A 23,605-nucleotide genomic window follows, 5' to 3' on the forward strand; every position below is an offset into this window, starting at 1 on the left:
TTGCCTTGGTTTGCTTACATTTTCGGGTTAGTGTACAATATGCTGCGCATCTTGTCACGTTATTAATACACTGCGTGAGTCCAACTCTGTTCTTAATGTATTTTTTTTATCACAAAACATCCTGTTAGCATCCTTAGCTTGCTAACAAAATGGCAACCGGAACCTAAAGTCAGCTACGTCGCCCGTTTATGATGTCATCAGTGGTTGACTCTCAGTGTGTCAGCAAAAAAAGAGTTTTTATAGTTGTATATGCATAAAACAATTCAAATTGCATATAAATTAATATAAATGACAAATGAAAGGGATAAATGAACATTTAAGGGTTACTTTTACCTTCAGTGAAGACGTGATTCTTGATGTGAGTGTTCCCCAAGACACGGTGGCAGCGACACACCACATGGACGCCATTTTGTCATGAGTTATTTAGTTCCAGGTGAGAAACACTACTCAATTCAGGAAGATGGTATCCGCGTTGTGCCTTGTAAAAGTAACCTTAAATGTTCATTTATCTCTTTCATTCATCATGTGTATGTATTTATGTGTATTTATTGTTTACTGCATGTAAAAGTAATCATGTAAAACTATAAAAACATGTTTTCTTAAAGGAAAACTTAACTTTTTTTGGAATTGCAACAATCCTTATGTGAGACATGAACACACGTCTTTCTAAATAGAGAAAAACTGAGAGCACGAGGCAGCTAATAATGCATGGGAGACTTTGCGACAGCCCACAACGACAACTACTTTTTACTTTTATTGCCCCCAGGCAAAGAATAATGTTGCTGAGACACTGAATGAGGCGCTGTGAGCGAGGCGCTGTGTCACTACGGCAGAAAAGTAGTTCTTCTGTGTTAGCCCCTACAATGTCGCTGTAGCTTGGTCAATATGCAGGTCACGTTATGTAAATGGAACATTGTTGGTTTTTTTGGAGGCGTTTTTTAGAGGGCTTTATAGGCAAAATAAGGGAATCCCATTATGTGCACTGTTAGCTGCCTCGTGTTAGATGTTATTCTCTCTTTAGAACGCACACAAAAGGGAAAGACACGTGTTCATGTCTCACATAAGAATTGAGGATGATGGGCAAAATAAAAAAAAAAAAAAAGTGTTTTCCTTCAACATTTTTGCCTTTCTGGAACGGATTGATTGGATTTACATTATTTCTTATGGGAAGAATGGATTCAGTTAGTGGCCGTTTCGGTTAGAATCAGAGTTTCTGGAGCAAGTTAATGACGCTAATCAAGGTTCCACTGTATTAAAACCCATCTCATCCAATAATTTGTGAGTCTGCAAAAAAATGTACACGATAAAGAGTTTGTGCAGTCTTCATGCTGGGTGGGAAAGAAAGTGGACGTTACCTCTGAAGGCGAATCATCAAAAGATGATGATGATTTCATGGAGTGGGAAAGAAGATCACCATCACGAACCCTCTGTTCCACTTTCTCCTTCAGCTCATCCATATGCAGTCCACACTGGTAGATAAACTCCTCCAGCTCTCTGACACACACACACACACACACACGCACACACACACACACGCACACACACACATGCAAACACAGTGCAGTCAGAAGTTTACATCCACTCACCATGTCATATTCATGTTGGGTCATTTCCATTTTCTCAATACATTCTTTTTTTTTATAATAATTTATGAATGAATGAAATAAATGAAAATTGAATTTATAAAAACAAAAGAATTGGGTGTACAAGTTTAAGCTGATTTTGTATTTTCTCTAATTTACCAAAAGTCCAAATGATACATATACTTACATACATACCTACATTCACAGAACTCTTTTAATAAGCGGTGCTGAAGTTATTTAAACAAAGCCAAGCCCTATTAACATCTAAAAAGTGATCCTGATTATGAATATTCATATTAAATACATCAACTGAGAGCAAATGATATATTGATATACGATACCAGGGCTGTCCAAACTTTTTCACGTGGTGAAAAATGAAAGGATGCGAGGGCCACTTTGATATTTTGTAAAGCAACACACATCGATACAGTATGCTAAGAAGTTAGATATAGTTCAAGAAAAAACTGCATCTCAGCTTTATGATATTGGCAACAAAGCCTATTATTAGTATCAACTTCGGTCTTTGATCAACCGCCAACTCCAACCCCCAATTTTCCAAATATTTAAACTTTCTTCTTAAATAATCTTCATAAATGTTCTTTACTCCCATAATATTTGGACTTTATTCCCTTAAAATTATCACTTTTTCCCCCAGCCTAACTTTCCAAAAATGACAACTTTATTTGATCGTTTGTTTCTCATAATATTACAACTTTGAGAGAAAAATGAAGTATTTCTTTCCTTAATATTTCAACTCAATGGTAGTGAAATGACATTATTTTTCTTCATAATATTACAAGTTTGTTCTCAAAAAGTTGTGATTTTTTTCTTGTTAGAATCCGACTTTTTTTCTCTTAATATTCGGACTTTATTCTCGTAAAATTATAGCGCTTTTTCTATTTCTGTTGTTTTTTTTCTAACCATTAAAATAACCATTTAAATTAACGACAGTACTTAAATTTTCTTCTTGTAAATTTTCTTCTTGTAATGATGTATTATGTAATTATTCCCAGAAAATTTTGACTTTATTCTCATAACATAACGTTTTCTGGAACCAAATTTGCCAAAAATTACAACTTTATTTTTTACTTTTGTCTGTTTGTCATAACATGACAACTTTTATAAAAAAAAAAACATCTTCTTTCTGTGATAGTACAACTTTATGCTACTAAAATAACGTTATTTTTCCTCATAATATTACAACAAAAATTATGACTTTTTCTTGTTAGATTACAACTTTTTTCTCTTGATATTTTGACTTTATCCTTGTAAAATGACTGCAGATTTTTCCATTTTTTTTTTGTTTTTTTTTCGATTTTAGAATTTTTGAATGTGCTATGGGCCAATAAAGAAACCAGCAAATATCAAACAAAAAAAAATCAAGTATTACCTTGACTGCACTTTTAGGAATTATGCTTAGTGAATGAAGGGTGCTTTAGTAATTTAGCTTGTCATTTTCCCCATATATCCATATATCCACACAAAAATTCAGATATGGTAACACCACAGCAAAATCCAAAACACATTTTGCTTTAGTTGTATGACTTGGTGTATAGCTCATTTTATCATCCGACTTTTACTTCTTAAGTTCAATCAAAAACATCTTTAGATGCCTAGAATGAATAGGATAACAACTGTACATGATGTACAAGCTTTTAGGTCAACAATCAAATATAATATTTAATAAAAATGAAATTGTCTTACCGATTGGGGTCAAAGTGGCCGCTGTTTGCATCTTCCTGTTCTTTTTTGGCTAACAGGTAGCCCTTTTCTAAAGAGTCCAGTCCTTCATAGAGCTTTGAGAGAGCCTAAAGAGCAGCACCATTTCATCAGTGTGGTGGCCTGCCGGTTTTCCGCAACATCACAAAATTATTGGTCTTACCTTCACCTGTTGAAGAGGTTTTTTGCTCTTCAGCAGCTCCTCAAACCCTTGCAGCTGAATGAATAAAGACACCGCATTATTAAATGAAGTGAGGATTTTGTTCCAAATGTGACTTTGCCAACCTGCTGGAGGAGCTTGTCGGCCTTTGTGTAGAGTACATTGGTCACCTGTGGACCTCCTTGGCAATCTGAGCTCTTGGAGATGGAGGCAGATAATGCCGGGAGGCCACAGGAAGCTCCTGTTCAAAACACAGACATGCAAGGAAGAAATACGCGCTGAGATGCATCTTCAACAAGTGAAATGCTGGTCGTTTTGCAGGTGTTACATTTAGAACCAACACATGCCGTAACTGATTAGTAAATGTGATGAATGAGAGAAGAGGCTAATGCTAAATATGATGAATTTACTTTGTATACTGGCTCCGTTGGGCGGAGGGGAAACCGTGCTGGGCTGGGCTCTCTGAGCTTGAGGAAAGTCCAGTCTCATGATTTTTGAGGGCTCAGTATGCAATCCTGATGGCTCAAAGTGAGCAGGCCTGGGTTGCTCAGAGTGCAGTTTAACCTTGTGGAAATGGAAAGGAAAATGTGATGTTCGTCATTCACTTCAGATTGTGACATCACTATGCATCATTCATGAAAATGTTGATTTCACTGGCTAAGCTACTTCAATTTAATTCAGTATATTAGTTGTGCTGCAATCATCCTATCCTGCCCTCTTCCTGCTCGGACACTGCAAGCCACGCCCCATGTAACACAATTATGTTTGTTGTCAGCCAATAGCAGCAATTTGGCAAAGTTTAACTAGTGATGTTAGCCATCATTGGGTTCATAGCCGAGGTTCCTACAGATTTGACATTTCAGAATTCCATACTTTTCCAGCCTTTTTGTAGACGTAGTTAATAAATGTGCATCATTTCAGCTGCAATAAATAATTTGATTCAGCGATTATGCAATTAATCAAAACTTTTTTGGTCTTCGATTAATCGTTTTTTGATTTGAATATGTAAATATCCTCTGATGCCAGCTTCTCCAATGTGAATATTTTTAAATTTCCTGAGTGATTCATGAAAGCAGACTTATTATCTTTGCTGTTTTAGGCACAACAAGATATTCACACACATCAGCTGTAAATTTAGAAAACAGTGATGAACATTTTTGTCTATTTTCTGTTATATTGTACACCTGACCACTAACTGTTTGTGTTTGATTCATATTCATTTGGTCCGTCTTGGGCAGGGGTCGGCAACCTTTGGCATCAAAAGAGCCATTTTGCCTCCTCTTCCAGCAAAGAAAAATGGCCTTGAGCCGTAAAACATGACATAGCTTATATGGTTTACTGGTAATGGTAATGGTTTGATTTGATTTGAACATGCATACAAGTTACAAAGGAATACATCACACAATTCAATTCACAATTCCACATGTCCAAAAGGAGTAGGAAGAAGCAAAGCTTATTAATCCTATACCCCATCCATTCCACATCTTATACAGTACATTTATTCACTTCCTGTATACCATATGGGATACCTTATGTTTTATATTTTTGATGTGAGATTTCCAGCTCATTTTTTCATCTATTATGTCCCTGAAATGTATTTTCGTTCACCCTTTTAATGTCCACTCTGTCTATTTGTATTTGGTCGTACGTGTCCTTTCTGCTATTTCCAAATAGCATTATTTTAGTTTTACTTAAGTTCAAGGATAATCTGATTTTATCAAACCATCTTTTTAATATGGCCATTTCATCCGTTTTTTAAGGCATTTTTTTTTTAATTAGCTTGTGTGCTTTCCCCAGAACAAAAGGCAGTAGTATCATCCAATAATCAATAATACCAACTTTACAGATGTCATTGATGTACAAGTTGAACAGTTTTGGTCCCAATATTGACCCTTGGGGTACTTCACACATAATATTTTAACTTGCAGATGTGTATTCTCCTAGCTTTACATATTGCTTCCTGTTTGCTAGGTAACTTTTAACCCAATTCAAAACTAGTCCTCTGATTCCGTACCTTTCTAATTTTGTTGTTAGGATGTCGGGATTAATTGTATTAAAGGACTTTTATGAGATCCATAAATATGCAGCTGCACACTTTGTGGTCTATAGCGTTATTAATTTCCTCCATGATTTCAATCAGTACCATGGAGATTGAAACGTTTATGAAATGTTAAAAGAAAATGTTGCCAACTTTAACATAATATATACTCCTCCTGTCCTTACGCTCTCCAGTGCAACGAGTCAGCGATAACACTAGGAGCTGTACTTGTATTTTGAGCTTTCATCTACTTGTTGAAAGTACGTTTGCTCTGCTCAACAGAACAGTGGTAATGAATATCATTCCATGTTTGACTTTCCAGACCTGGAAAAGTATGCAATCAAATTCCGTACTTACCATACTTGTGCAGGAAGCCTGTATAGTGTATCATAACCACACAATGACTACAAATTGTGGGTCGCTTCTCCGAGACTGCTTTTGTGTATGTGTTTTCTGTTCTTTTAAACCACTGTTGGTAACATCTGCTCGCCGGTGGTGGTGTTCTTGTATTTTTTGGTTGAAAAGGTAGTTTGGAGCCGAAGAGGGAGAGCACCTTTAACACTATGCTAACTTGATCAACACATTTAAACGGCAGATCCGTTTTTACAGGTTAGGTCCAAAGGGCCAAAATTAAATGAGCACTGAAATTAATCCGCAATAAAGGAATGCTACAATAATAACATATTGGTAGCGCCAGCACTAACACTTACACAAATTCAGGTTCACTAGCAAACATTACTATAAGTATTATTATTAGTGTTGGTATTAGTTGGATGTTGGATGAAACGTTTTTTTCTCATAACCTTCAATGCTCCTTTATAATGTTCTGATTGATTTAACACATTTGTAGAATATGCCACTGGCAGCTCTCTTGACTGTGAGGCAGACCACCACTACCCCACCATGTTGCCACTGACTTCCATTTTTAAGACCTGACTCTCCATACATCGATTCATGTTCCATTCAAAGTGTGGTTCAAGGTGAACTAACCCTGGCTTCCAGACGTAGACGATCAATGGTGTTTGCTGCCTCGGCATATTTAGTGAGCAGTCTGTTGTAGTCCTCCTGCAGCCAGAAGATGAAGGAAAAAGGAAGGAAGAGCATTTTATATGTGTATGGATTTAACACAAAATGTACTACAGTACATGGACACATGTATTGAGAAGCGACATTTACTCAGTTGGTGAATCAGTCCGAGGTTGGGCTGAACCTTTTGTTTGAATAGTTTTTGTTTGTTTCCTCCACCATTATATTGGTGGGGGCCATTGAAGATCAAGTACATTTTATTCTCTAAAGCTACATTCTTCTCCTCTCGGCTGAAATGCTCAGAATCCACAGCCTGCTCCCCCAATCACACCTATTCTGATGCGATTAGTCAGGGTTTCAGGGTTCACAAGTGGAAATCTCAAGTTCTAGTACCTGATTGCATACAAGATTTAGGAGTGGAACAAAAATGAAACCAGGGATCACTTAAAAACATACCAACCTCAAGACATGGCACCACATCATGTAGAGTACAAGAGTACAACATTTTAAAAACGGAAAAGTTGAAAATGTAAGGTCACCTTAAACAAGCTAAATACAGTGAAACCTCGGTTAGCGTACACCCCAGTTAGCATGTTTTTTGGTTTCTGCCAAAATTTTGCCTCTTTGCGTACATTTTCCAGTTAGATGGCGCGCGTTTTGTCGTGTTATTAACACACTGTGTGAGTGCAACTGTGTTCTTAATTTTTATCAAAAAATGTCCTTGTCAGCGTTTTCTACTACGCATGTGTAAACTACGTCATCCGTTGTAACTTACGGTAGTTTCAGAACGTAAGCACCAGGCAACACGATTTGTACAATGTGCAATATACATCATTTACCCCCCAAGGTACGCTTGGATTGGAAATAGTACAAGTACTTTTCCTGTTTGCAAAAATTGCATACATTTTTTCTTCACAAAAAAAAATGCATCCATCCATCCATTTTCTATGCCGCTTCTCCTCTTTAGGGTCGCAGGGGTATGCTGGAGCCTATCCCAGCTGACTTCGGGCGACAGGCGGGGTACACCCTGGACTGGTCGCCAGCCAATGGCAGAGCACATATAGACAAACAACCATTCACACTCACATTCATACCTATGGACAATTTAGAGTCTCCAATTAACCTAACATGCATGTTTTTGGAATGTGGGTGGAAACCGGAGTGCCCGGAGAAAACCCACACAAGCACGGGGAGAACATGCAAACTCCACACAGAAATGCCCAATGGAGATTCAAACCCAAGTCTTCCCGATCTCCAGACTGTGACTGTGTGGCCAACATGCTAACCACTAGACCACCATGCGGCCCTGAATGGTATTTCTCCATTTAATTAAAAAAAATTGGTGTAGTCGTCTCTACCATCAATCTCCCAACCTGAAGGTTGCAGGTTTGATCCTCCATCTTCCTATGATCATTTCAAAGCATTCCTGGGCAAGATACTGAACCCCCAGTTTCTCCTGATGCTGCGTCATCAGTCCATCAGTAGGTAAATGTGCTAACAGTGTCAAAGCGCTTTGAGTACCTTAAAGGAACAAAAGTGCTATACAAGTCAAAGTCCATTCCATTGCCATAGTCCAAGTGGAGAAACAGTGGAGAATAACTACAACACGTTCAGGTTGTGCAAGTGTTGTGTAGTCTGATGGCTGTTGGGATGAAAGACCTGCATAGCGCTCCTTCTTACACTGTGGGTGTAACAGTCTGCTGTGTGTGCTGTCCTAATAAAATGGCGAGTGCAGAACCCATCGTGTTTCCGGTACAGATGGTGTAAATACACTAAAAGCACAACCAAGAAGTCAGCTATGCCGCCCGTCTACGATGTCATCAGTGGTTGACTCATGGTTCTTTGCTAAATGACAGTTACGCGACAAGTCTCAAAAATGTCAACACGTTTTTATAGTTTTCCAATTTTTTTTTACATGCACAAAACAATTCTAAATGCATATAAATGATGATTGAAAGGAATAAATGAACATTTAATGTAACTTTCACCTTCACTGAAGATGTGAGTGTTGCCAAAGACACTGTGGCAGTGAGATCAACACGGACACCACTTTGGTGTTTTGCCATGAGGTATTTCTTGAATTTAGTAGTGTTTCTCACCTCAAGTCTTTGATTTTCTTTTGATCACAGCTGCAAAATAACCCAAAATAGAGTCCCAACACTATTACTAATCTAATAGCGATCTAATGGTACTTATTATGTACTGCCGAAACCAAGACAGCAACAACAGCAAATTAAAAACACAAAACGAATACAGAACTAACCTCACTTTGTTTTTCAGACAGAAGATTGTAACGTGAGGTATCTGGGGTAGTCAAAACGCTCCCCAGGGGCAAAACTCCGGGGGTGGACGGGTTTCGCCCTGAATTCCTCAAGGGTCTGGATGTTGAGGGACTGTCTTCAACATTCCGTGGAAGTCAGGAACAGCACCTCTGGATTAGCAGACCGGGGTTGTGGTCCCGCTTTTCAAGGGTGACCGGAGGTTGTGTTCCAACTATAAGGGGATCAGCCTCCCTGGGAAAGTCTATTCCAGGGTGCTGGAGAGAAGGGTACGACCGTTAGTCGAACCTCGGTTACAGGAGGTGCAATGTGGTTTTCGGCCTGGTCGCGGAACACTGAACCAGCTCTACACCCTTGCAAGGGTACTGGAGGGTACTTGGGAGTTTGCCCAACCGGTCTACATGTGCTTTGTGGACTTGGAAGAGGCATTCGACCAGGTCCCTCTCCGTTTGATGTGGGTACAGGTACCAAGCAGTGTGCTAGCTTGATTTAACTTGAGGTTGTACACCAAACGTCATCAAACCTTTTTTATTTCATCAAACTCATTCAAAGTAGTTATTTACAAATACATTTTTAAGTGTATTTTTTTTTTATCATTGCACCTGAAAGTTTGGTTGTTTGGGGACCACGGGGTGAGAGTATGTTTTGGTTAGAGTTGGACCTTCTGAGATGGACTAATGACGCTAACCAAGGTTCCATTGTAGTCTTATCTTATTATGGTTGTGCGTTTACAATTCCAAATACCAAGCAATACCTGCAGCTGCTCAGCCAGGATATGGGCCTTGTGTTGGCATCTGAACTCCTGCGGCACCGTGGCACTGGGAGCACCAGTCGATGTTCTTTTACTATAGTCCGACAAAGCCTGAGATCCGTCGGCCGTGTTCAGCAGGACTTCTTTCACAATGTCAGCAGGAGATTTAAAGACAACAGGCGTCAAGGACTTTGGAGGATTCTTGGACGACCATCTGCTCTTGGGTGGCTTGTAATCCCCTTTGGGGAAAGAGACCCTAGGCTTCACCTTCGACAAATCTGGTACATAGTGGTTCTGGTTGCCTTTTCTGGAATAACAATACAGTTAAAAGTTATTTCTTTTAGGCAATACACAAAATGTAAAGAAATGGAACAAATGTAACACCTTGATTCATTAGCTCTTTTTGGAGAGTAGTGGCGGTCCTCCTTTGGAGGGTCAAAAGAAGCTTGAAGTCTCCTTTCCCCCAGTGGGGATGTGGGCTTTTTAGGAGCCTCATTTAAATGCTCATTACTGACACTGCTGTGCTCATTTGTCAGTAGCGGTTCAGAAGAGTCAGCTGCTTCTTCCAAATCTCCTTGGTCTCCTTTTTGTTGATGGTGAGGACTGGACCCGCAGCTCATGGTGCTGTTTGTGTCTGGATGACTATCTGTAAAGCCCATATTTGGAATGTTTCCATGAAAAATGCCTGGACCAGCAGCCATTTCCTCAGTGGTAAAAGGGCACAGGCGAGAGGTAATGGGACATGAGAAGGCTTGGTACGTTGGACATGGTGGTTTGCAGTCTCCATTAGCTTCTACGAATAAAAATGGTGAAGGAAAACATTGGCTCTCTGACTCGTCTTTATTGTCCACTGGTCCCTTTTGGAAACCTCTCTCCCCCTCTCCTGCACCATATATCTCCCTTTGAGTCATGTCCATGTAGGTGTCTGTCTCAGACAGGTGCTCTGTCCTGTGCCCTTCGTTTGTCATGTCCTTTTCCTCATCTCCATCATCACTTTGTTCTTTTAAGATACAAAGGTCATCCGCATCTGAAGAAATTGACAAATTTGGGAGAGGAAAATGCATGAAACAGTACTAGTATGTAGAGAACTGTGCATAAGTCTTAGGCCATCACTAGCTCTGTTGTTTCCAATACATTTCTTCATCATCCTCCATGGCCCAGGAAGTAGGCTGCTAATGAATGAACTGAACACAAATAAGACACTACCCAATGCTGCCTCTTGATTGCTCCTCCAGTGTTCTCAGCGCACAGCAGATCTAAGCAATAAAATCCCACCAGAAAATGTAAATGCACTAAAGACACTAAAATGTATTTTGTACCATTTTGCAATGCAACTCAGTAAGTGACAGGCAACAGCAATGACGAACACTGTCCAGCCAATGATGATATCCTGCTGGCATGCAGCCAATCAATTCATTAACAGCGCATTATGTAGCACCTGCCGCTGTTTTGCAGGTTAGCTTGTAGCTAATGAGGCAGCGGAGTTAAGAGAGCTAAATGCTGCTGGCGAAATGGGCAGTACCAGTTTTAGGCCCGAGTGTTGCCGAAGAGTCTGCAATATGGTTGTTATTTTCATTTGACATTTTTTCTTACATTTATATAATATATAGACACAAGTAAACATATACAAATATGGCATCGATTTAAAGTCAATTACCAGAATGAAAAAGTGCCACAGCAGGCTGTTGCAAAACAGAAAGTAAATAAGGAAATTAAAGCATACAGTACATAATTAACAAAATAAATGGTCAACAAGAAAAGAAATGGAAAATGAAATGATAAACTAAGTGTTTCCTATAAGACTCAGACCATGAATTGGATGAGACAGTTCTACAGCTTTAGTATGAGGTTGACAATAAAGAAAGTTACATTGTGAAATATGCCTTGCTGTTCTTTTGAACCCACTCATCTACAAAATACCACAGCATGGAAGTCAGACTCGTTTGAGTTGTCAGGTTTTGGACAGGTGTGATACTACAGTGTGTACAACGTCTGATGGCTCTCACAGAGGTCAGAGGAATGCTCAAATCGTTTGTGTGTAAGCTCTGAAAAATTGGGGGAAATATTGCTACTCGCTTGTGGCGACAACCCGTCTATGTTAACCAACTCAACGTCGACGTACATGGTCGACTGCTTTTGTCGACATAAGAACAATCAAAATATAAGAACATGCACAAATAGAGGCAAACAACGTCAACAAACAGCCATAGGTTAAAAAATCCTTTATTCCCGCCCATTTTACGTATGTCTCTGGCCAAAGTCACAATTAAATGTGCAAGCAATAAGCAATAGCTAGTTTTGGTTTTGGATTCCACACAACCACTTATGTTGACATTTGTCAGCCAATCCGAGGGGCATCGACATAAACAGCTACTGTTGTATATAAATGCCCCCCGCCCACTTTTTTTTTTAACCAATCAGGCTTGGTGTAGGTCTTATCATGTCATGTGTAGTTACTGTATGTGCATTCATGATATCGTAGTTAAAACAAGAACACTAATTGTGTCTCAAGACTTATGCACATATGGAATATTAGGAAACAGGTTTTCTCTGTACCATCAACTAAAGCTTTTATAGTTATGATTGTTTCGATTAAGACAAGTCAGAAGGTTAAAGTATTGTGATAAAATGACTCACAGCTTGACAGTAGGTCTGCATCATCCAAATGTTCGTAGAAGATGTAACTCAGCTCCTCAACTGGTATCTCTACCTCACACCCCGCAAGGTCCTCTGGGCTAGGGGATCCAGGAGAGGAGCCTGGGAGACCATCGCCCTTCTGCATCTCATCCACCAGTGTCAGTCTAATGATGCCATTGCCATCCATCTGGCTAAAAAAGTCATGGTCTTCTTCTTCATCTTTGCCATCCTCGTCGTCCCATGCATCCTCAGACATTAAAGAGCTTGTGGGTGAGATGCGTGCCGGTGCAGGGGTCCAGGACAGGACCCCTGCTTTGGTGTTCTTTATTGTATCCATTCAGTTCTCAGCCTATTATGACTCAGCTTTGACCTGAGAAAATGTCTCAGGCTGGCTCTTCGAGTCACATCAGTCAGCCGGTCATAGCCCAGATGTGCAGATGAAGTGCAACGTAGGCTCTGGAACATTAGAAAACAATCATTGCGTGATGAATATCATCAACAAAATGTATTGAGTATTGAACTCTAAGGCTGAAAATGCTTTAGCACTGCTGCTGTGGCTATACAATTTTGGCTGTATAGCAATCCCTTGTTTATTGCGGTTAATTTGTTCCAGACCCGCTAATAGAATATTTTCGTAGTTAGAACCTGTTTAGGACCTTCTATACGGTTTGTATCATTATTAGAGCCCTCTAAACATAAAGTAACACCCCTATAGTCATCATCACTCGTATTACCCAATATCGCAATATCGCAGGGGTAGGGAACCTATGGCTCAGACATTTCTTAAATGTATTTACATTAATTTTTTTGTGCTGACATTTTAAAGTAAAACACATTAGAAATCACAGTATTAAAAATAACGTTCACAATATAAAACATTCTCATGCATTTTAATCCAGCCATCAGATGGCCAGAGTCAATGCCAGCTGTCCTTCCGATATTTTCCGGGTTCGACACCAAGACTTGGTTATTATTAGATAATGCGGTAGCCTACCTGGGTCATTGAGAGGTCAGGAAGTAAACTTCCCTCCTTTAATCAAACAGTCAGACAGTTAATTCTGCAGAGTAAACCCTTTTGACAAAGAAGATGGCGAAAACAAAGAAAGATGAGGAGTACTGTGCAAAACCATGCAGCACTAGAAGTTGCATTAATGCAGTGCTTCTCAAATAGTGGGGCGGGCCCCCCGTGGGGGTGGCGCGATTAACTGTTTAACTGGCAGGGAGTACTTTCAATGTTCGTGCAGACCTGCCAACATGTACATATTTATCATACTCAACATGCAATTTGACTCTTTACTACGCTTGTGTGTTTCACAGCGCTCCATTGGGTGCATTTTCCTGGTTTCAGTTTTGAGTTCAGTTTGTACAGGACAGATATATAAATAGATATTATCAGTTTCTCAATCTTTAAATCAGGGGAGTGGGGGGCTGAAAACATTTCCCGGATGGCATGACAGAAAATAATTGAGAACTGCATTAATGGTAAGAAGTATTTTATTATTATTATCATTATAGTATTATTATTGGTTGCTTCAATATAACAACATTATTAAGAAGAATAAATTCAGAGGCTTATTATATTCTAAAATTGTTGGTCGTACTTCAAAAATGCTCATATTTCGTTGTATTCCGTGTTAAAAAATATTATATGGCTCTCACAAAATTACATTTTAAAATATGAGGCTTTTATGGCTCTCGTAGCCAAAAAGGTTCTTGACTCATTCAATATAGAAAACATAATAAGACAATATAAGAAACCTAATAAGAGAAAATAAGACCTTGTGTGTGTTGCTGTTCTGGTGTTGGACAGGAAGTGACATTGGGGGTTCAGAGTTGAGTTTTAGCTTGGCGTGGGACACGGTTGCAACAGTAGCCCGTGATAGGGATTATTGTGCCTGTTGTGAGATCATTCAAACCTGCAATAAAAGCCTGTTGTTCCGGCGATTAGGTCTGGTGCTTGTGTGTCTCACCGAACATTACAGTAACATTACTGACACCATCACAACGTCTTTGAATGCATCTTCTGAATGCCTTACATTTTTATTTTACTTGATTTAGACATTGTTATGCTTGAAAATGCTTTAGGCAAAAAAACTGTGCAAAATCTGCTTAAATATGCATTTTTTTTATTTTTTTTTTACTAATAATCATTGTATTCAACTACAAAACAGCATGATTTTTTGAATTGATATATTTCTGAAAAAAATCGTGATTCGGGTGAAGCTGCAAAATTCAAACCCCGAAATGGCAAGGGAAAATTGCAGCTATTTACTGCAAATTTCACTTTCTCCCTCAATTTTATTGCAACAAACACCTGAAAACTAGGAGTGTCCCGATACAACTTTTCACTTCTGATATGATACCAATATTGCAGCAATGAATATTGGCCGATACCTATATTGACGTGATATCAACAAGATTCATACATGCTTTTATTTATTTTGTAGTGTGGAATGTTATAGCAAAGGCTTGATTAAGTGATATTACTCAAACAGAGAACAATAGTCTATAACAGTAAGTATGAGAAAAACGGTCCCATTTACTTCTTTATGCATGGGGTATAGTTTTATCCATGATCTAGTGCCAGCTAGGCACAATATAGCATGGTTGGAGGTTTTCAATGAAGCGTTTAAACCTGACATGACTCACCGCCCATAGGGCCTCGCTGTTTTCTGTTATAGCTAATGACATTTTGTAATACCGTGGGGGTTTCCCGTTTGATGCCGTTTCATATGCGCGATGAGGTTGGTCGTATTAAACTGCCAGCCTTTACCAGTTACATTATGTCTTTTTGCTCTATTTTTCCACTTTGCTGGGTTTTTGTTCAATTTATTTCTGCAATGAGTCACGTTCCACAGATGGCCCCTGCGCCACACTGTGGACACCCATGCATGTTTCACCGGGAAGTCGAGGTGCTAGCAAGCAATGGAGGAGTGTGTCCAAGCCCTGTCTTCTTGGTTGTGTCGCTGGCCATGGGTTGGGTTGCATTTTGGAGGGGTTTATGCAGCTTTCAGACCCAAATTGCATTGAGGTGGTGTTACACTCCTGCTCACCTTCACGGAAAATACTTCACCTTTGTTAACCACTTGTATTTAGTAGGTTTAAAAGGTGGATAAAGCACTTGCGGTTCCAATCCTGCCTCGCGCACTGCAACTTACTGTATTATCATTCATAATAGCAACGCCATTGTTCATAGTCTGATTGGCTTCTAGCTGCCCTGTTCTCGTGAGACAGCTTTTCTCCAAACAAGAAATCTTGTCATGTTTTAATCTCGCGAGATGGCAACATAACATTTGAGCTGCACAAACCGTGAAACCACAACGCGAATAAAAGCACAAGCCCTTACAGAATGAGCTACAACCACCACTATGCTAAACTGCATTATCGACAATAATCCCTAAAAGTTTGAAAAGTGTCTCGGAAAGGCTCACAGGTCAGGTATCCTGACATACAACCTGAGCCATGGTTTAGCATCCAAAATGAAAAAACAACATTGCAAGGAAGTAGAACACCAATAGTTGAGTGGCACTCACATTCTCTTTGAAAAAAGTGGCTCCAATGCTGCTTTAGTCAGCCATATAACCACCAGATTAACATGGTGCCTTTGACATTACACACACACACACACACACACACACACACACACACACACACACACACACACACACACACACACACACACAGTAGTCATAGTAGAACACTCCCTTCGGCCTTCACATTGGCAACATGTCAAATTCACTGTGCATTTTTTAAGACCACAAGGAATGAGAGTCGACACCCCGGCATCTGAACAAATGTAGGGTACTTAGAATAGAAATGGCTCAGACTACCAGCGCCTTACAAGCTCAAGTCAGGAAACCATGAACGTAATATGTAGGAAAAACCTTCAACTTTGATTTGAGAGTAAACCGAGTAAAGCGGCCGGTGGCAACCGCTATCATGAAGCATATTTACAAACTCTACAACACATTAACTGCGACTTGAATTATTTTCTTTTTTCTGAGATTACGTCAAAGAAACGTACCTGTTGTCTGCTCAAGCGTATGCTTCGAGAAAAAGAGGAATTACCTCAGTGAGCAGATAGGGGGATTAATCTGCACTGTAAACCCTTTTACTGGGGGGCTTCCGTCATTGCAAAGACACACCCGATGATAACTAGAATGCATTACTGAATAGGAGGTTGTTGTAGTTGTGCTAAACACAATCTGACTGCCAAACTGGAGACACATGAGCATCATGGGATGGATTTTAAGAAGAAGTGACCCAGAACCAAAAGGACTATACTGCATGAGTAAATGTCTGCCAATTACAAACCCCACAATTGCTGTCCCAAAATGACTTAGTCTGGCCAAAAGATGCACAAAGTGAATACAAGTGTTACTGTGGCCATGAAACCAAAGCGAGCTGTTGAGGATGACCCAGTGATTAAGATATGGCTTCTAATCTTCTTAAAAGGTATGAGGCTGAGGACGGTACACACCAGCGGAGAGTGTGCAAGAGTCTTCAAGTAAAGCAGTACCGGTACTCACCGTGCAAAACCTCTGGAGTACCATGCTTTTTCAAATTGGCCTTCTTTTGTTCCCTCAAGAAAAACAATTACGGATGGTGCCACGAGGTGGCAGGAAGCATCTTTACTACGACTGATACCACTATTAGTTGTATGACCATGCATGATCTTAAGTACCAACACAACAAATGCATGACACAAAATGCAAGTTAGCCAGGCTACCAGGGAATATCACTCAGCTCTGGCAAATACACAAAATATATACATTTTGTTCAACAACAATGCATTCTTATTTTTTTACAGAATTTTGTGACATTGAAGTAGAAAAAAATAGTAATTCAAATACATCAAGAATATAAAATTAATTATAACTAAGTGATACAGTCACGGACGGCACGGTGGCCGAGTGGTTAGCATGTTGGCCACACAGTTTGCATGTTCTCCCCGTGCGTGGGTTTTCCCCGGGTACTCCGGTTTCCTCCCACATTCCAAAAACATGCATGTTAGGTTAATTGGCTATTCTAAATTGTCCATAGGTATGAATGAGTGTGAGTAGTTGTTGTGCCCTGTATGTGCCCTGCGATTGGCTGGCGACCAATCCAGGGTGTAAACCGCCTCTCGCCCAAAGGAAGCTGGAATAGGCTCCAGCCTATCCTCCTAATGACGATAAGCGGCACAGGAAATGAATGGATGGATGAATAATACAGTCACCAAAATGAAATCAAATCCACAACAAATTGCCATAATTAGCACAGCAAAAGCAGCAGCAATATAGAACACAGGAAATGTGCAAAAAATAGCAAGAGTTTGCATACCTTCCGCTGATTAAGCACAAATGGAGCAGAAATTTATAAATAATACACAATTCTGGTGATGTGAATACTGACAACCATGTTTGTTTACATGCAAGAGTGGCGTACTAAGTTAGTGTAACGACCTGCTTGTTTCATTTTTCATGTATTGGTGAATGCACCTTGTCGTGAACGTGATTGGTGGATAATGAGGAAGTGTCGTGTGTTGATGTGAAAAGAGGCGTTACTTGCACAATATCACCGTCACGCACTTGTTGCAGGAGCCATTACGATACTGAGTTTCCGTACGCATCTCTACACATGTATTACTTCATTATTTTATTAATATTGTCGAAGTATTTCAGTTACTATTCTACTCAACTTGCCTGTCACAAAATTCAGTAAAAATAAAAAGGCATTGTTTTTGGACAAAATGTGTTTTCCTTTTTTTAAACTACCCGCTGGGGACCAGTTTAAGCATCGGCACAGTTCAGAAGTACCAATTTGTTAGCAGTATCACATCATATGTAAACGATACCAAACCCTATATAATATATAGTGAAGCACAGCCTTGCTTTGCAACAAAAAGTCAGGAGAGACTTGCTGAACAACAGCAAAGACCCAACAGTCTGACTGCTGGGCTGAGAGTAAAGATAATTAACTTCAATATTCTTCCTGAAGACATAATAAATGTGAAAAAAGTGTACATCTTTGGATTTTGGCCTTACCTTTTAAATAAAATAGGTTCCACCGTCATGGTATCACGAGGACGCGTTGCCATGAACACCGCTAAACTAATCATGAAAGACCCGCCCCTGTGTCACCATGGTGCCCACACATCACCACAACAACCCACCCGCAGTCAACAGGTTTAAAATACGTCCATGTGACGTCAGCACGTTTACTTTAGTGCAAAGTGTACACACATAACGGCTAGTAGGTGTTAGCTAGCTAACATTACTATCTCCCAGTTGTTTTACGTTAACGCACAGTTTACATCTAACACATACACGCACTCACACACCACATCAAAACGACTTTAAAAAAAAGAAGTAATGTTCTCACCTTTCTTCTGAACATGTTTCACAAAGTAGGCAGGTTTTGTCAAATGAAAGACACTGCAGACGCTAAATTATTGTCGCTGAGTGGGGTACAGATTTAAACAGGGAACTTTGTTTTCGTACACACCGTACCCTGCATTTTATCTCCAGGTGTTTTGTCTGCGCTTAAAATGCTATTATTGTCAGAGTTTTATTGTAACCAAGCATTTCCCCTTCCGTAAAAATATACAATAATTCTAAACACACCACTGTATGAATATATGGTTAAATATTACAACACATAAGCTGTGCGATTTGTTCTAGTACTAGCACCTACGAGACAAATACCAGGACAAAGCTGTTTGATCTGCAGTTTAAAATAAATAGCTTTTGATTGGTGAAGAAATACGGCGGGATTTTGCGAAGATTGACATGTATGGCTCAGACAAAGCAGTTCAAAGAGAGGCCCGGTAGAGGTCGCTTTTTCTCCGTGTTGTTGGGTTTTTTTTCTTTCATTTGAAACGAGTCATGTGCAATGTACGTGTCATAGAGATACACACGTGTATCTTAAACACAATAACAAAGTGACCAGGCAACTATAACACACAGAAACAGCCAGAAGGTGGCAGATTGAGCCAGAGTATCGTAGTATCAGAATCATCATTTTGCTCAAACAATGATATGTAATGGAATGTGGTGATTATATTGTTAAACTATTTGTTAAATTGTTCACAACTAAATTGGTTTTTAAATGTAATTTTTGTTTGGCTAAAATATTCATCCTGTGTTTTATTCTGATTTGAATCATGATCAGCAAAAAAAGGCAACAAGGTATCAGCATCGACATTGGAAATACGGTATGCTTTGTATTGGATTGATAGCAAAATTTGCAGCACGACCCACCCCTACAATCTTGATAATTTGCTGTTCAATTAGAAAGCAGCATGGGTGAAAAATCTGTTTTGGCAGCTCTCTTGCTTGGAAATCATTAAATGCAGTATTATGCTGGAACTTGTTGGCACACAGAGGCAAAGTTGTTGGTACCCTTTGTTGAAGGAAGAAAACCCCACAAGAAGTTATCAGAAGCAGCTGATTAAGATTCTAAGGAGCTGCAACGCCTTGGACTAGGCTGCTTCTACTTCCCGGGACTCCTGGAGGCTGCCTCTTGCAACTCCTCGAGGCAGAAGGAACTTGTAGACCGGAGGAGGAAAGAACTGCTAGAGAATAGCAGAGAGTAAAAAAAGGAATAACTTATGTACATTGCTCAAATTGTTTTTATACAATGAATTTACACAACAGGCCCTGATTGGCTTGGGCTGGTCACCAGTCAGTTGCAGGGCACTTTTCGACTAAAGCTGTGTCCCAAATGGACAAAAAGTGTTCCCTTGTATATTGTGGGGGATAGGTTCCCAAAATAGCCCGCAATAAGTGAAGTTTGCGAAGTAGCCAGCCATTTTTTTTTTTTTTACAATGATTTTATATGTTTTAAGGCTGTAAAACCCCTCACCATACACTTTATACGCTTCTCTCAGACGGGCATTAACATTTGATCACATTTCTCTCTTGCTTAAACACTCTCAAAGTTCAAATTTCGTGACTCACACGTATTTTAACTCCTCTGATCGTGGCTTTTCCTGGCGCCGCTAGGCTGTAGCGTTTTTGTATCCTTGTTAAAACATATTCCTCCTGCTCGTCCTCCATAAACCGAAGATTGATTTACAGTATTCCAGACACAGCCGAGTAACTACTATATATATACAGTATATATATATATATATATATATATATATATATATACACAGTATACAGTGTATATATATATATTTATCCATCCAACATCTACCGCTTATCCGAGATCGTGTTGCGGGTGCAACAGCCTAAGCAGGGAGGCCCAGATTTTCCTCTCCTTGGCCACTTTGTCCAGCTCCTCCCGGCGAATCCCGAAGTGTTCCCAGGACAGTTGGGAAACATAGTCTCTCCAACGAATGCTGGGTCTTCCCCGAGGCCTGCTACCGGTCGGAATTGCCCTGAACACCTCCCCAGGGAGGCGTCCGATATATATATATGTAAATAAAATATATTTTTTTTGTACTGCCCAACATTTCAGCTGGAAAAGAAAAGTCAGAAAAAAAGAACCAGCAAAAACACATGTGGTCATACTTTATAAATATATCATAATACAGGTAAAATGTATTATTTATGTATTGTGTGTTCATTAAAAACATTCTGACAAAACATTATTTTATTTAAAAATACAGTCATGGAAAAAAAATGATTAAACCAGCCTTGTTTCTTCAGTTTATTGATCCATTGTAATGCCTGGTACAACTAAAGGTACATTTGTTTGGACAAATATAATGATGATAACAAGTATAGCTCATAAGAGTTTAATTTAAGAGCTGATATCTAGAAACTTCCATGGTTTTCTTGATGATAACCAAAATCACTTAAATTCTGACATGAATAGCTATAGCATTGTAATGACAAAAATATTTACTCTTATGAGCTATTTTGTTGTCATCGTGAATGAAGAAGAAACTGAAGAAACAAGGGTGGTCTAATCATTTTTTCCCATGACTGTATGTATTTTTTTCTTGATCAAAAATGTGCAGAGATCCACTGAAATCCACTGAATAACATGTGGATACATGTTATTGCTATGACTGTGTACATCCCTCCCGCAGCGGTCGCTGCTGCAGCTATAGAGCAGATCCACACCATCGTCTCTAAATTTCAGAACCAGCACCCCCAATCCCTCCTCCTCATCTCTGGTGACTTCAATCATGCTTCCCTGTCCTCTGCTCTTCCCACCTTCACCCAGTAAAATGCCACACTCGAGACAATAAAACTTTGGACCTCCTGTATGCAAACATCAAGGATGCATACACCTCATCCCCCAGCCCCCCGCTAGGTCGTTCTGATCACAACCTCGTCCATCTCGTCACAGACTACACTCCAGTAGTGAATAGACAACCCCCTGTGAAGAGGCCTGTGAAGCAGTGGTCTGAGGAGAGCAGTGCTAGGCTCAGAGACTGCTTCCAGACAACAGACTGGGAAGCGCTCTGTAGTCCCCATGGCAGTGACGTTGACAGCATGACACACTGCATCACAGACTATATCAACTTCTGTGTGGAGAACACTGTGCCCTCCAAGTTGGTGCGGTGTTTTCCCAACAACAAACCCTGGGTGACTTCTGAGATTAAGGCCCTGCTGAACAAGAGAAGAGGGTCTTCAACTCGGGGGACAAGGAGGAGCTGTGCAGAGTCCAGAGGGAACTCCGGCATAAGATCAAGAAGGGGAAGGACTGCTACAGGAGGAAACTGGAGAAGCGGCTGGAGGAGAATAATGCCAGGGAAGTCTGGAGAGGCCTGCAGACCATCACAGGCCATGGTAAAGGAGTGGGGAGAGACCAAGCCAGTGGGGACAAGATCTGGGCAGATGAACTCAATCTGTTTTTCAACAGATTTGAGTCTGCCCCCCTCCCTCCCCTACCAACTCACCACTCTTCACCCCCACATCCCCATTCCAGCCATTCTCTACCCCCCTCTCCATAACTGATGATCAGGTGAGAAGTCAGCTGAAGAAGATCAAGGCAAGGAAGGCCCCGGGACCGGACGGCATCAGCCCTAGAATCCTCAAGGACTGTGCTGACCAGCTCTGTGGAGTTCTCAGGCACTTGTTCAATCTCAGCCTGAGCCTGGAGAAAGTCCCGGCCCTGTGGAAGACCTCCTGTGTTGTCCCGATACCAAAGACACCGCGTCCCAAGGAGCCTAACCACTTCAGGCCTGTTGCCTTGACCTCTCACTTCATGAAGACCATGCAGAGGATTATCCTGCAGCACCTGCGACCCCTGGTGGGCACTTAGCTGGACCCCCTGCAGTTTGCTTACCAGCCTCGGATCGGAGTGGATGACGCAGTGATCTACCTGCTGCACAGATCACTGCTACACCTGGAGGACAGCGGGAGCGCTGTGAGGGTCATGTTTTTTGACTTCTCCAGTGCCTTTAACACCATCCAGCCGGCACTACTCAGAGTGAAGATGGAGAGTGTGGGAGTAGACCAACACCTGACTGCATGGGTTATAGACTACCTCACCAACAGACCACAGTATGTGAGGCTCCGTCACTGTGTGTCTGACATGGTACTCTGCAGCACAGGTGCCCCTCAGGGTACGGTGCTCTCCCCTTTCCTCTTCACCCTCTACACCTCGGACTTCACACACAACTCCACACAGTGTCACATCCAGAAGTTCTCCGATGACACAGCCATTGTGGGTTGTGTTTCAGAGGGGAATGATCTGGAATACAGGACGGTCATCAGGGACTTTGTCAGCTGGAGTGAGCTTAACCAGCTGCAGCTCAACACCAGCAAGACAAAGGAGATGATCATTAACTTCCAGAGGAAAACATCTCACTTCACACCGGTGAACATCCAGGGAGCGGACATAGAGTTGGTAGACAGCTACAAATTCCTGGGTGTTCACCTTAACAACAAGCTGGACTGGTCCGTCAACACCCACGCCCTCTACAAGAAGGGCCAGAGTCGCCTCCACCTGCTGAGGAGACTGAGGTCCTTTGGTGTGTGCAGGACTCTTTTACGGACCTTTTATGACTCTGTGTTGGCCTCAGCCATCTTCTATGCTGTGGGCTGCTGGAGAGGGGGCAGCACGGACAGGGACAGGAGCAGGATCAATAGACGGATCAGGAGAGGGAGCTCTGTCCTGGACGGTCCTCTGGACTCCGTGGAGGAAGTGGGGGAGAGAAGGATGTTGGCTAAGCTGACATCCATCATGGACAACACCTCTCACCCGCTACATGACACTGTGGGTTCCCTGAGCAGCTCCTTCAGCAGCAGACTGTTACACCCACGGTGTAAGAAGGAGAGGTTCCGCAGGTCCTTCATACCGACCGCTGTCAGGCTCTACAACACCTGCACCACCTGAACCATGTTGTAGTCAATATGCATTTCTTTTCACTGTATTCTTTACTTGCGTATCTTGCTTGCTGCTGTAACAAGTAAATTGCCCCGCTGTGGGATAAATAAAGTACAAATACAATACAATACAATGAAAGCT

General features: G+C 40.8%; 1 protein-coding gene across 4 annotated transcripts in view; it reads right to left on the minus strand.

Annotated features, from left to right (window-relative positions):
* akna (AT-hook transcription factor) overlaps positions 1–18,871 on the minus strand; it is a 29,139-nt gene extending 10,268 nt beyond the window's left edge. For 2 of the 4 annotated variants that reach the window (XM_054758305.1, XM_054758301.1), the window contains exons 1-10: positions 18,557–18,871; positions 12,194–12,649; positions 9,941–10,583; positions 9,560–9,863; positions 6,491–6,565; positions 3,873–4,026; positions 3,588–3,703; positions 3,466–3,519; positions 3,288–3,391; positions 1,356–1,494 (exon numbers count right to left, since the gene is read on the minus strand). In XM_054758305.1, the coding sequence (XP_054614280.1) occupies positions 1,356–1,494; positions 3,288–3,391; positions 3,466–3,519; positions 3,588–3,703; positions 3,873–4,026; positions 6,491–6,565; positions 9,560–9,863; positions 9,941–10,583; positions 12,194–12,530 (1,926 nt within the window). In that variant the 5' untranslated portion in view covers positions 12,531–12,649; positions 18,557–18,871. Of the gene's footprint in view, positions 1–1,355; positions 1,495–3,287; positions 3,392–3,465; positions 3,520–3,587; positions 3,704–3,872; positions 4,027–6,490; positions 6,566–9,559; positions 9,864–9,940; positions 10,584–12,193; positions 12,650–16,217; positions 16,267–18,219; positions 18,331–18,556 lie in introns of those variants that run through there. The other 2 variants (XM_054758303.1, XM_054758304.1) reach the window with 2 other exon arrangements.
* Positions 18,872–23,605: the final 4,734 nt, after the last annotated feature.

The sequence above is a fragment of the Dunckerocampus dactyliophorus genome, chromosome 17 (genome assembly GCF_027744805.1).
Source record: "Dunckerocampus dactyliophorus isolate RoL2022-P2 chromosome 17, RoL_Ddac_1.1, whole genome shotgun sequence".
NCBI lineage: Eukaryota > Metazoa > Chordata > Actinopteri > Syngnathiformes > Syngnathidae > Dunckerocampus > Dunckerocampus dactyliophorus.